The 14,906-nt window shown below is 36.6% G+C and overlaps 1 protein-coding gene across 1 annotated transcript in view; it reads left to right on the top strand.

Annotated features, from left to right (window-relative positions):
• Window positions 1-13,299, top strand: part of LOC150085327 (uncharacterized) — a 132,271-nt gene extending 118,972 nt beyond the window's left edge. The window contains exons 9-10 of the mRNA XM_090373152.1: window positions 2,621-2,677; window positions 13,081-13,299. Coding sequence (XP_090229278.1) covers window positions 2,621-2,677; window positions 13,081-13,205 — 182 coding nt within the window. The 3' untranslated portion in view covers window positions 13,206-13,299. The remainder of the gene's footprint in view (window positions 1-2,620; window positions 2,678-13,080) is intronic.
• The last annotated feature ends 1,607 nt before the right edge of the window (window positions 13,300-14,906 follow it).

Below are 14,906 nucleotides of genomic sequence, written 5' to 3' on the forward strand. Positions count from 1 at the left end.
GAAGATTGTTGTCTGCTATCAGAAATTGATTGATGAAAAGAGAAAGTCAACGCTGTTCAAACGACTCTATTCAAATACAGTGGATTCCGGTTATTTGGGCCACCGTTTATTTGGGGCAAATCTTAAAAAACAGAAACCAGTCAAGAAAATAGCTAGGGTTTACTTCGTTTAATCGGGGCAGGAGACCGCAGCACTGGAGATTACCCTACGATTGTCTCCAACAGTACCATATGGTTCGATCAAAGTTCTGGGGGTCACAACCATAAAACAATTAGCAGTCACCTGTTTATTGGGCTTTTCTGTTAGTGCAATCTATCATAAACGGACAGTAAACTCGATCATACTGAATTTGCGATAATACCAACAGCTGGAATTCTGTGGGTTATTATGGTGAAATGTGTTTACACTTCCACAAAATCTTCAATCATATAAAAAAATTTATTTTCAGATCTTCTCTTCGTTCCTATTATTAAAGCTTTGTAACTCGTTACTCCATTCTCACTTGCGCGTGTTGTGTTACTTGCAATTTGTGTGTGCTGTGTTCTTTGTTATTGATTGCTTATCTTTTTACTGTTTTAAATTTTAACCCCCACCCACAAATATCTGTGAACAGAAATGTCAACTAGTTAGTATGTACATATTACGGTATGTATTAATTATTCCGATTATCACATATATTCTTCTGATTTTCAGGTATCATTTAATTTTTTTAATTGGTAAGGTAATAAAGGGTAAATTTGTGCTTAATATATCTTTACTTTTATAGCCTGTGGATAATATTCCTCCTATTTTCGCTAATTAGAATCGCTGTTTGATAGGATTAAAATTCAATTCACAAACGTGATCGCAATGACCGTTGCTTACTGCACATCGTATAGTGAACGGTACTTTACTATGTTGAGTTCGTCGTAACGTGATTTGATTGTACAGTGAACCAGTTGTAAAGGGGTGTGGGGGGATACATTGTATTTTTAACTATTTACGTGAAACTTCGGATAATTGGGGCAGCTGCTTAATCGGGCCAAAATGCACTAGTCCTGATGTGTCCTAAATAACCGGAATGGACTGTATTCCCCTTCAAATAACAAATTGTTTCTTCATTGTCTATTTTATGTCAGAGGTTCCCAAACTTTCTCGGTTCACAGCACCCTTAGCATCTCAGTAATTTTTTCACAGCACACCTAGACCAAAAGAAATACCTAACAGTTCCATTTATTAAGTAGTTAGGTCCAAACAACTTAATAAGAAATGTTGAAACTGTGAACTACCTTGAGCTAATAGTTAACACAGTGTCCGACAGACGTCGAATATCGCTGTTTCCCTCAAAAATTTAAAATATTCCGCGACGCACTGTTTGGGAACCAATGTTTTATGCAATAAACATTTGCCGTAATTATTTTCATTATCTTTTACATGGTATACAGTTAAAAAGTTATTTAATAGGTATTTTTAAAATTCTTTATGGACATTCCTGAAGGGCGACCAATTATAATTTTTCCTATTGATTATTATATTCGATTAACGCATTTCCGTTTTGTGCGATGCTCTTGCAGGTCGAATTAATCACATTAATTGAGGTCAGTCTGTACAATTTAATACTTAGAATAAAAGTTCTACCATTATTGAGATTCTGATATGAATATATCCAGTATCTTACTGAAGAAGAGAATACTAAATATTCCATCTTAGAACTATCCTGGGAATTTTAATAAAATTATGCATTTTTCCAAGTGTTTCATCTTGCATTCTTGTGCTAACCTTACTGACACTGCCACTTTTACCACCCTTTTACAAGTTAGCATTACCCATTGTCACCAATTATTTCTATTCTTTGTACTTTGCACTGGTGCACCTAAATGCCTGTGTATTGTCTTGTATTGTGTCTGATAAAACGTGCTTTACAACCATGTAAACAATGTCTCGGTATGTATTTTTCAGTATTTTGTCATGCCATATTTTCATTCGGTGACTATTAGATCTAATATAATTCTCAGTGATTTTTCCTCTTTTGTTTAGACATTATAAAATATCTGAATTTACTTTGCCACCTTGGTGAGGGGCGGGAAATCCATGTTTGTATTCCATTATTGATAGAAAAAACTTCTTTTATTAACTTCAAGCATGTGCTAACTGATTTATTCTCACACTGAAGTTGCTGAGAACTCTAAAACTAGGTCATAGTAACATTATACACATTGACTGCTCACTGGTGTAAATGCCTCTGGCTATTTGGGTATTAAAAAGAATTTACATCAGTCACCTTTTAATGCTTTTATAGTTTGATTAAAAATACTTTTGCTGTAACCATAATGTTGTCTCTTCACCCATGCTTGAACCAAGATATTAAATTCCGACTTTTTTTTAAACAATGTTAATTCCAACTTTTGCAGCTGTTCCATTTGCTTTCTCTTGGTAAATTTTATTGTTTTGTAGGCCAACTTAAAATGATTATATGAAATTTTTTTATATTATAAATGAATAAAATTAAATCATCCTCATGTATTTCATTTTATTTTCCACTCTTCCATTAATTTATAGTGATTTATACAATTTATGTATACATCTGTTAAATAGTTCATTCTGTTTCAGTGAGGCTAAATAAAATAATTATCTGTTTCAGCTGCTGCTCCAAACAGTGGGTTTGCTCAACCAACTCAGCCATTTGTTTTCTCTAGAGGTAAAGTTTAGTGTCTTCTTTTCGTACAACTTAAGAAAGATTGGTTAAATGAGAATTTTTATTATATAAATGTCAGCTTTGTGTATATACACAAATATTCCATAATTGCATTACAGAGTTAAGAAGTTATGGGTGTTAAGAATTTCTCATCCAAGCAGTTTACTTTAAAAGAGCTCCTCATAAGTGATATAATTCTCGAGAATTAAATCACTATTAAATTTAAATTTACTTCCTTCAAATAAGTAAAAAAAACTTACATGGTATATTTACCCAAATAAATAAACAGTTAAATAAATAATCTTGCTTAAACCATGCAAAAAGTAATAATACTGTAACTCTAGCATATTACGTATTAGGTAACTATTGCTGTTACCATAACAAAAAAAAATTAACAAACCATCTAAATTAATTAAACAAGGCAAACCTACCTGTACCGTGGAAGAGCCCCTCAGATCTTCACAAGGTTGGCACAGTGCTGCAACCTATATTATCCAAAAAGACTGAAGAAAACCAATCCCAAGATCAAAGCAGACTCCGAAATAAGAGGTAAAATGAAATCTAAAATAAAATCATAAGATATTAAGAAAGAATAGGGCTATCACATGCATGATTTCTTCAGAAAGCACCCACACCTGTCAATACCCATAAGGTTGTATTTCCATAATGAACTGCTGAAATGCAGCCAAACATCCACTGGTGCCCCTATACAACCTATGTTAAACCAAAGTGAAAGAACTAACTAATCAGAGAAGCGGGAATTCAAATACAGCCAGTAAATGTACTTCGATAGTAGCTCGTTATCCAAAAAATCGAAAGTGAAGAATCACTTTTATTTTCTACTTTTACATAGCATACTAACCTCTATTTGATTGGCCTTTCTGTGACATTGGCCCCGAGTGCCAAGCGATATTAGTGACCACAGCGCCTTTTCATAGTGATTATCTGATACGCTTTACTGTAAATACGTTTCTCCTGAGTTTCGCAAGTCCGTTAACTCTTGAGCATTATAATTAAATAGATCTTTCAAATTATATAACCTAGAAAGGAAAGTACCTTTCTTTAACCCCCTTTTTTATTTTTCGTTAATACTAACCTTCTCTTCGCTTGGGTCACTAGGTGGCACCGCTCTTGCCTCCACGTGGCGGGGCTGGTAACCTGGGAGAAAAAGATAATCTCCCGGGGCCAAAAAGAGCACGTCATGAGTAAATCGAACTCGGACTTATCTAGGCCGCCAGATGCACCCCAGACATCAAAAAAGAAAGATAGTTCTATTGCAGGAACTTCAAAACGGCAGAAAACTGACTCTGACATCTATCCTTCTCCAGCTTTCCTGATCATGCACTCAACTGGTGAAAGTGCAATTGGCAAAATCTCGCCATTTAGAATACAAAAGGAATTAGAAAGCAGAGCTGGAGCTCCTAAGTCTGTAAAAAGACTTAGGTCAGGAGATATTCTGATCGAGACCTCTAATAGTAAACACTCTGAGCGGCTCTTGAATATTAATCTCTTTGCTGGAATACCAGTTACTGTGACACCCCATAGATCACTGAACACCTCTAAAGGAGTGATCTCTGACTGGGATTTAATAGATGTGTCCGAAGAGGAGATGCTTGAAGAACTTAAAGAAGACGGCGTTATACAGGTCAAGAGAATTTCAACCAGAAAAGAAGGAGTTCTGACTCGTACACGCAATCTAATTTTGACCTTTAATACACCACATCGCCCAGCATCCATTAAGGCTGGATATCTGGTCTGTAATGTCAGACCTTATAATCCAAACCCACTACAGTGTTTCCAATGTCAGAAGTACGGACATTCCCAGATAGCTTGCCGGGGAACTCCTGCTTGTGCAAAGTGCGGGTCAGTTGAACACAACTGCGAAGCCTGTACTGCTCCCCAACCGATATGCCCAAACTGCAAAAAAGATCATCCCGCTTACGCTAGAACATGCGATCGCTGGAAAACTGAGAAACTTATTCAGATTCATAAAACCGATCATAATGTGTCCTACCAAGAAGCAAAGCGAAACATCTCACCACCAACCCTTGCAAATAGATCTACGTATGCTCAAATCACCAAAAAATTCCAATCAACCGCATCGCAAACTGAACTAACAGTACCCCCAAAAGAGTCTTTCTCAAACTACTTAAAAACACTGTACAACACAACTCAAACTCAGGCAGTCAATACACCAGTTTCTATACCAATCGAAAATCTCCACTCCTCGGACGAAGGATGCAAAGAAAAACAAATCGTAACTTCTGGTCACCAACAGGAAATGGATACTAAGGAAATACCCCCAGACGACCCGGTCCTACATATTTTTGTAGAAGACATGGAAACAGAAAGGCCCTACTTTCGAAAGAAAGATAAAAACAAGAGTGAAAAACAGAGAACCTCAGCACCAAGAAAACGCTCGGAAAGTCTAACTAGAGATGAACAATGAACACAATAATTCAATGGAATTGTCGTGGTTTCCGTGCCAATATAAATGACCTGTACGACCTTACCTCTAAATACACACCAATATGTGTCTGCCTCCAAGAGACGTATTTCAAAATTCAAGACACACCAAAACTGTCTTATTACAATATCTTTAGAAAAGATAGAACCGATCAAAATACTGCACATGGTGGTGTAGCTGTTATAACAAACCCATATGTTCCTGTCAAACAGGTCTTACTGAACTCTCCCCTCGAGGCAATAGCGGTCCGTGTAGCTGCTGACATCCATATTACAATCTGCTCCTTATATATTCCACCAAGCTTTTCCATCCAACAAAATGATCTAAACAACCTCATAGCTCAACTCCCCACACCTTTCCTCATTCTGGGAGACTTAAATGGTCATCACACACTATGGGGTAACAACAATATCGGCCAAAGAGGAAAACTAATTGAAAAATGTTTAGATGATAACAACCTTCTCCTCCTAAATGACGGGTCACCTACTTATGTTCACCTTCCTTCCGGAACATATACTGCAATAGACTTGTCTATCTGTTCAGCAACTTTGTATCCTACCCTAAAGTGGACGGCAAACAATGATCCACTGCATAGTGATCATTTTCCCATTACAATTGAATTACTAAATAAGCCCTCTTATCATCTTACTAGAATTCCTCAGTGGCTAATTGATAAAGCAGACTGGAAGATGTATAAAAAATTAGCTAAACTGGACCCTGAAATTATACAAAAATCCCCAACCAGGGAAGCGGTTGAGTATGTCACAAAAACTATATTACATGCAGTAGGACAAGCTATACCAAAATCCTCCTCAAAATTACCTGAACACCCAAAAATATGGTGGAGTGACGAATGCCGTGCAGCAAAAAGAGACCAAAATAAAGCTTGGAATACTTTTAGGCGCTATCCAACCACAGCTAATCTCATTCAGTTTAAATGCGTTAGAGCAAGAGCGAGGTATATTAGACGCAGTAATAAAAAGGCTGCTTGGAATCGCTTCACTTCAACCATCAATCAAGCAACTCCCACACATAAAATTTGGAAAACAATCAGGAAAATGAGTGGTAAATATCAAACGACACCTCAGCCTATCATGGAATGGAGAGGGCAGAACATTTCTAACCCTACCGAAATTGCCAATATACTAGGGGAAACTTTTGCTAAAACATCAGCAACAGAAAGTTACATACCGGCCTTCAGAAGATTCAAAGCAAATTCAGAAAAACAAAAGTTAAACTTTTCTTCAAAAACAATATAACTTACCATTCACTATCCACGAACTACATAGAGCCTTGTCAACATCTAGGCGTAGCGCTGTAGGACCAGATAATATCCATTATTCGATGATACAGGAACTAAGTGCTGAATCACTGCAGTCACTTCTTGATCTGTTCAATAGGCTCTACTGGGAAGACACATTCCCTAAACAATGGCACCACGCTACAGTCCTTGCCTTCCTTAAAATAGGAAAAGACCCGACAAACCCTACTAGCTATAGACCCATTGCCTTGACCAGTTGGCTTTGCAAAATTCTGGAAAAGATGGTGAACCGTCGACTGATATGGTACCTGAAAAATTTCAATCTCTTACATTCTGCAGAATTTGGCATTCGACAAAACAGATCAACATTAGATATACTAGTAAGACTAGAGAATTCCATTCGGAATGCATTCCTTAGATCGGAACACCATGTAATGGTTTGCTTTGACATCAGCAAGGCCTATGATTCCACGTGGAAGTATGGAATACTCCGCGAATTACATCGCCATGGACTTCGGGGCCATCTCCCAATTTTCATACGCAACTTCCTAGACAAGCGAACTTTCCAGGTTCGATTTAAAACTTCGTTGTCTGAACTGTTTTTTTTTTTTTCAAGAAGAAGGAGTTCCCCAGGGCTCTGTACTCAGTGCTACACTCTTTATAATTGCGATAAACACCATTGCTGAACAACTTCCAAACACTATCGATAAGGCACTGTTCGTAGATGACCTTAGTATTTCTTGCCATGGGAAAAACATGAATACGATCGAGAGACAGTTACAAGGGGCAATAAATAAGATCAGTACATTTCAGCTTTGTTCTCAAAAAACGTGCATCCATTTTTGCCGACAACGTAAATTGCACCCACACCCGGAACTACAATTGAATGGACAACTAATAGCAGTTCAACCCAGCATACGATTCTTAGGAATCACCTTAGATCATAACATTCTACCAACAAAAATTAAATATCATCCGGGTTCTCTCAGCAACAAAGTGGGGAGCTGATCGCCTTACCTTATTACGGCTATACAGATCTTTAATAAGATCAAAACTTGACTATGGGGCACCAGTGTATAGCTCAGCAAGGCCTAGTGTCCTTTGCTGGCTTGATCCTCTCCATCATAGTGCAATACGCATTGCTCTAGGAGCATATCCCACGTCTCCAATACATAGTCTATATGCTGAAGCTCACGAACCCCCTCTCTCTATCAGAAGGCAACAAATTATATTACGCTATGCATATAAAATAAGATCTATGCCTGAACACCCAAATTGGGAATTACTTTTCACCCCCCAACACAGCAGGTTATTCCATAACCACCCTACTGCTAACAGACTGTTAGGTATAAGAATAAGACATCTTCTAGAAGAACTTAATCTGAGATTTGATAATATCTCAAATACCCCTCCACTACTCCTTGCTCCGTGGAGCATTACTCCACCTTTATGTGATAAATACCTTCATAAATGGGATAAATCTGCACTACATAAAGAAAATTTCTTGCAATTGTACCATGCAGTGGTGAAGCAGTTTCCAAACTTTGTTGTAGTTCATACAGATGGGTCAAAGAATGACACCCACGTTGGAATCGCCGCAGTTTTCCCGAACATAACATTGGCCTACCAACTGCCACATGAGTTCAGTATATTTTCTGCCGAACTGTTGGCAATTCAGGTTACACTGAAGCATATCGAGACCTCCAATATTGAAAACAGTATAATTTTCTCTGATTCTCTAAGTGCACTTCAAGCCCTGGAAAACACCATGAACATCACCCACCCAGTCGTAAAAGAAATAACAAACTCTCTATATACCTTATCTGAGCTTGGAAGAACCATACACTTCTGTTGGGTCCCAGGACACATGGGAATTCCGGGAAATGAATTAGCGGACAATGCCGCAAAAGCGGCCGACTTACCACCTGACGTACAGTGGAGAGTTCCACATCAAGACTATAGACGAATAATACAGGAAAAATGCATGTACCAGTGGCAATCAACATGGCAAAACCAACTTGAAAATAATCTTCGAAGTATCAAGCCAAATCTTGAGCAATGGCCTTCAAGCCTCAGTGCAATTCGACAACAGGAGGTAATACTAGCTCATCTCCGTATAGGTCACACTAATATTACTCATGGTTACCTTTTAAGAGGGGTGATTCACCCCCAGTGTGATCACTGTAAAACAGTGCTTTCAGTGAAACATCCTTATGGAATGCACAAAATTTGCAATAGAACGCCAGAATCACTTCACTCCAGCCACAACTGAAAACCCACTAATGCTTAGTTCACTTTTGGTTCACAATAAAACAGATGTCTCAAAGATTTTTACCTTTCTCAAAACGATCAATGTATACCACCTCCTTTAGCTAGTCAACAATCAGTTTCCTGACTCTCGATCCATAAAGAAATAGCATAAATACTAACCTATGTATGGCACACTATGGCCATAGACGCCCATGCGCCAAAAAAATCCCCAAACAAACCAATCTGTGATATTTCTGCCTCCTTGTTGGCATTGCTGGTAGCCTTGGTAAAGGAGGTAAAATTGACATTTTTACAAATAGAGCATGCCCTGATATGAATACCAATAAAAGAGGGATTTTTTTTTTTACCTTCCAACCAAAAAGGATTAAAAAAAAAAACTTTCCTGGTGCTGTACTTACTAGTTACTAACCTCTAAGCAAGCTTTCACCATTCCTTGTACAAAAAAATATTGTGAAGTTGCCTCAAAATAGTTAAAAGGTTTTGGCCATGAGATCTGAAAGACAAACAACTTTGGGTGGACTACCAGTTGTGGTCACTCTTTATGCTACACTGAACACTTCTAGTGGAGTGGGATTTGTTAACCATCTCAGAAGAAAACATAGTTTGGCACTTTAGGAACTTGAGTTGTATAAGTAAAACATATTGTGATCCAGAAAATAGGGCACCATTCTTCACAACTGTTCCTGTGATGGTTTGCATTCATATGCTTAAAACATGAAGTTTCATGGTCTGGAATTTCTTTGAATTATAAAACTGTTTAAGTACTCTTACTGAGAAAATCCAGTTTTTTAGATGGAGGGGAAGCAGTATTTGTGGTGTGCTATGCCAAAAGGGATTAGAGGTCTAGGTAATTCCTGATAAAGATACATGAACCTTCCCAGAAATCTTAGTGTTGTTGAAGATAGCACGGGAGGAGAAGAATCCTCCTTTTTGCAAGACATAAAACAGGGCCAAGTTTTAGAAGGATTGAAATTAACTAAGTTATCTTTGCCCCACTAGAGAATTATCTGGAGATAGATCGGCATTTAACGAATTAGTAGTGGATATTCGGCAAGTTGAAGCTGTTTGTGCAGGGCAAGGTTTCTCAAACTGGAAGGTGGAATGCAATGTGCTATCATCAGAAAAACTATGGAAGAAGGCCATTAATATACAAATTGAGAAGAGTGGGAGAAAACTGAACCTTGGGGAACACAAGCATTAATGGAGAAGTTAGAATGCAGAGAGCTATTTACCATTACCTGCAGTGAGCAGTCAGAGAGAAAACTGGATATCCAATTCCATAATAGTTGGAAAACCTTTATGCCAAACACGATCATAAGCCAGAATATCACCAGTGGATCAACACCGACTGAATCTGTACTGGCAATTGTTCAGATGAAAGGTTTCTAGTTAGCTTCAGTTGGCACCACTGTTAATTAAATTCTCAATTACTTTAGAAAGAGTAGAGAATGCAATGGGATGATAATTTAATGGGATGGATTTGTTGCCCTTTTTGGGAACTGGCTGAATAAGACCAAATTTCCAAACAGAAGGGAAAACACCTTTGGAATAAGAAAGTGAAAAAAGGAAACACAGAACAGGGGTAAGCTCAGGAGCACTGCTTTTGAGAACAAGTGGAGAAATACCATTAGGACCAGGAGCTTTCTTAGCATCAAGATTATTCAAAATACTTTTGACAGAAGACCACAGGAGGCATTGAGTGGAGTGTACTGGGAATGGTAGGAGGTGGTTTACCAAGATCATCAATACGTGAGTTAGAAGAAAAGTAGGATGCTAGCAGGTCAGCTTTATCTTTAGCTAAAGTGGCAATAGAACTATCTGGTTTGACAAAGGTGGGAATAGAGATGGGCAAAAGTTGCAGCCAATTGCTTTGACAAAAGACCAAAATGCTCGACTACAATTTGGACAAGAAGCAAGTTTCTACTCTTAGCATGTTCAAAATCTAGTGTGGACTGATTAATAACTGCTTTACAATTGTTGTGTGCTTTTGGTCTAGGCAGAAAATGAAACTGGAGATTTGGATACACACCAATTGCAATATGCAACATTTTTATCTGCAAAAGCCTTAGCACATTTATTGGAAAACCAAGGTTTAGATAAAGGATGAGATTTAAATGTGGAATAAAGGATTTCATCCTTACAAGAATAATTTCACTGACACAATCTGAGCAAACGTTGACATCATAAAATTTTAAACAGTAATCAGACCAAGGAAACGAATAAAATAAATCTTGCAGATCATCCCATTTTGCATTCTTGTAATGCCAAACAACATGGGGGCTGAGAATGGCCACAAGAGAAATTGGAGAAGAGCTCCATTGGAGAAGAGACCATCACCAGGTTGTGATCTGAAGTACCTAGAGGACCAGTCACCTTGACTGTGTACTTAGAAGGGTTGTTTGGTATTCTTTTTAGGTAAATGAACAATCTATGCCAAGTCATTGGTAATTGTAAAAGACAGCATCTTGACCACCACCTGAGTTTGTGTGGCTAGAAAACGGAAGCCAGCTGGAGTTGTGAACTTCAAACCCACCAAGGAAAATTACCTCACCGTTAGGAATGTTGGACTGGAGAAAGCCAAGCTTCAAATAGGAGTTCCAAGTGATTAGTGGAATTGAGAGATCAATAGAGGAAACAGATGAATTTGACTGAATAGGGTAAAGAGGTTTTAAGCCACAGAAGATCGAAAAGAGGAGATTCCAAATTACCAAGTCTTTGACAGGGAATGGGAATATCAGAGCAAACATATGCACAAGTACCACCTTTGAAGCAAAAAGAATCATACAGTGAATAATTGAACAACTGAGATGGACAGTGGTTGAATCAACTGATGATTGAGATTATGTCAAAAAGAGTACATGGGATATAGCAGACTGTATGCAGAAATGGACGTCAACGAGAGTAGAACTGAGACCATGTATATTTGTGAAATGAATGAGGCAGTGTTTGAGAGGATTAGATCTTTTTACAGATAAGTTTGTTCTATTAGTTTGACAATTCATGATGTAGTAAGAAAAGGTTGGGGGTGGGGTGACATGCTGTGTATGAAGTAATGAAATTCTTGGATACAACATACACATGGCAAGAATGTACCCAGCTCCTTGACATAATGTGGCCTCTACAATGCACCCCATATACACACTACTAGGACTCCCTCCAGTCACTATCTGGCAGTGTAGAGGGAGCGAGGTTATACACTAGCTGGTCCGGTGGACTATCTAGCGGCCATCCTACTAACTCTGTTTTAAATCTGTACCCTTGAAGTGTAAGGAAGGTTGAATCTCTCCAGGATGTCTATCATAACCTCAAAAGACATCAGTCGTTCTGCACGATGAAAGGAATGGTGTTGTGGGGTTGCTAGAGCTTTGCTCTGGAAGACTGTACATGGTTTCCACCACTTCAAGCCCCCAGTAAGCAAAGTAGTGATATTGCACTGGTTGATGAGAGTTATCTACCACCTAGTATTGCATGGTAACACAGAGGTGCGGCATTCCTCCATGCCATTTTGGCACCACATCTCGACCCCTGCTTACAATGGGTTGCACCATGTGGTCACCTCCAGTATACTAGATGCCATATTTCAGGGTTTGCACATGGTTATACCCAAGGTTACTAACAGCCCTACCACCATTGTGAAGGTGCAAACAGAGGATTTAGCTGTCACAGACTGAATGGACTTTGTTGAAATTAAATCCACTTGATTTGTGTGTCATCCAAATATCAGTTCCATCAGCATTTTAAACTCCCAAGTAGGAAGCCCAACTTAACATACCCAAGAGGATGTGACAGCCTCATGGACCTGAGCACTTAGTTTTTAACTAATACAAATGGATCATTTGTATTAATTAAAAAAACTATCACTCGTGCTGTTATTTTAATGCGTGATGCCCCTAGATAAATTGACGTAGTGAGTGAGTCAGTTAGTCACACAGCAAAAACTACCATCTTTGAGGCTCTGTGGTTGGTTCTTCCCAGAGAAATAAAATTTGCCATATTTTGTCTCAAGTATAAATTCTCCCAAAAATCCAAGATTTTAATCTGGCTTTTTCATGTTCAGAGATACAGAGGTGCGGAAACAGGCATTTGTTGGTTCAAGTGAAAGATGCAGGCAGCGCATTAAGAACTTGGCCGGATGTTCTGCTGCTTACCTTGGTTCCTTTCATGTTCAGAGTTATCATAAAAAAGAAAAACAATTCCATAGATGCAGTGTTATCAAACTAACAGGCTTAATTTTTTTAACTAAGATCTAAATATCTTAGATCTAAGATATTTTAATTAAGATCTAACAGGCTTAATTTTTTTTAATTAATGTACTTTGATTTCTGTACTTCCAAATCAAAACTGAATTATTTCTGAGGTTGCTTTAAATGAGTTTTATTGTATATCCCTTTTCTTTTCTATTGGCAGCACCTGCACCTTTTGGTTCAACAGGTACTCCAAGTGCCACTTCAGGAGCTCTTTTTTCTATTGGTACAGTTAGCAAATCTGAAAAGAAAGGAATCACTGCAAGAAGACGATTACCAAGAAAGTGACATTTATATTTCATTATATGTATATATTTGTATAATGTGCAAAGATTTTCAGGTATTTTGTTGCACTTACTGTTTTATGGTTTAGACACCTTTGTATACCCAGAAAATACATTGAATTTCAAATACCTCAGGATTCAGATAGTGGTGATTGTTTAACCTCTATGATTTTCCATTCAGTATAAATTAATTAACTGACTAGTTTATTTTCAAAATAAATAAAGTGTATTTCGATATATAATATATTACTTATTCTACAATCAAAAAAATTAAATTACATAAATAATTCAATCATTATACCATCAAAAGTTCAAAACTATAATTTTTAATGGCAAAACTACTACTATTTAATTTTTGTTGGTGGCTGGATATCATTTTTAAAAAAGACCTAAAATATTTTATTGTGCGTGTGTTTTTCTTCATTATATAAGATTAACATAAATTGATATAGTAATATAAAAAATAATAATAAAACAAGATAATCTCTTGTGAATAAATTAATTTTTCTTGCATTGGTTTTATAAGGCACAATCTCCATTTTTCATTGAATGAAGGTTGCATTTTATTATTTCAGTGTCTTAATTTTTACTAGAGGCATTTATGCTTGCCTTTAAAAAAATAATAATAAAATAATACAGGTTTTGAATTGTTCTTGAAGCATGGTATTTGTAAAAAGGCAGTCCTTAATTATTGAAATTTTGATTTTAGAAATGGGCATAGTTTGAAATGTTTATTTAAAATCATGAATATTTATGAACTTTTTTTTTTTTTCCCCAAAAATTTTAAGTCATTTTATTTTAATGTTCTCATTTTGATTTCCATTGAGTGCTTCCTGTTTGATTACATGTAAATATTCTGCATGGCTCTAATAAAATCTCTTGCATTTCTGTATTTATAAAATACTGTACATTAGTGTATGAAATAAGAGCATTTATATGAAAGTTTACAAAAATGCCATGGGTATTTAATCAAATTTGGTTCTATTCAAAAATGTTATTGTGAACCACTTTTCATTTAATCAGTTGGTTGAAAATTTCAAACATATTTTCTAGAATTTTTTAAATTCAGCTTGCATGTGTCATTCAAACTTTAAAAAATAGAATCTCATAAAATAAATATATGGGTTAAATGCTTTCTTCAGTTTAATCATATGATTTGAAACTTTTTAAAAGGAAATTTTGTTTTCTTTATTCAGCTGAATTGAATTCCAAAACATAACAACAAGGTTTTAATCACATAATAAATGCTTTTAATATTGCCTCACTAAAAGGTTGTCTTGACATATTAATTTTCTTTGTATTACACCATTGACAATCATTTTTAAATATTTGATAACTAAAAATATAATTCAAAATTTCAAAGTGCTGTTTAATCACAAATCTCCATTCCTGCAGTTTACAACCTTTAATGTTAATGCATTTAAAAATAAATAAATGTAATGTAAGCAATTACATTGATATAAGAAATTTCAGAATCTTTTATATCTTGCCAAAAGACCACTATCGAGCACTTTCATTCATATAGAAATAATAAACTAAGGTTATTCTTTGAAACGTATAGACTAAACAATGTTTCAAAACCTCTATTGGCTCGTGATTACATATATACACAAAAGAAGTAAAAACAGCAAACCACGGGTGAGTTTATAAACTGAAACTGGGTTCCAGGGTATGGCACAGTATTCAAGTTAAGGAATGGTATTAT

The sequence above is a fragment of the Mastigoproctus giganteus genome, chromosome 5 (genome assembly GCF_048544385.1).
Source record: "Mastigoproctus giganteus isolate SK-2022 chromosome 5, ASM4854438v1, whole genome shotgun sequence".
Lineage (NCBI taxonomy): Eukaryota > Metazoa > Arthropoda > Arachnida > Uropygi > Thelyphonidae > Mastigoproctus > Mastigoproctus giganteus.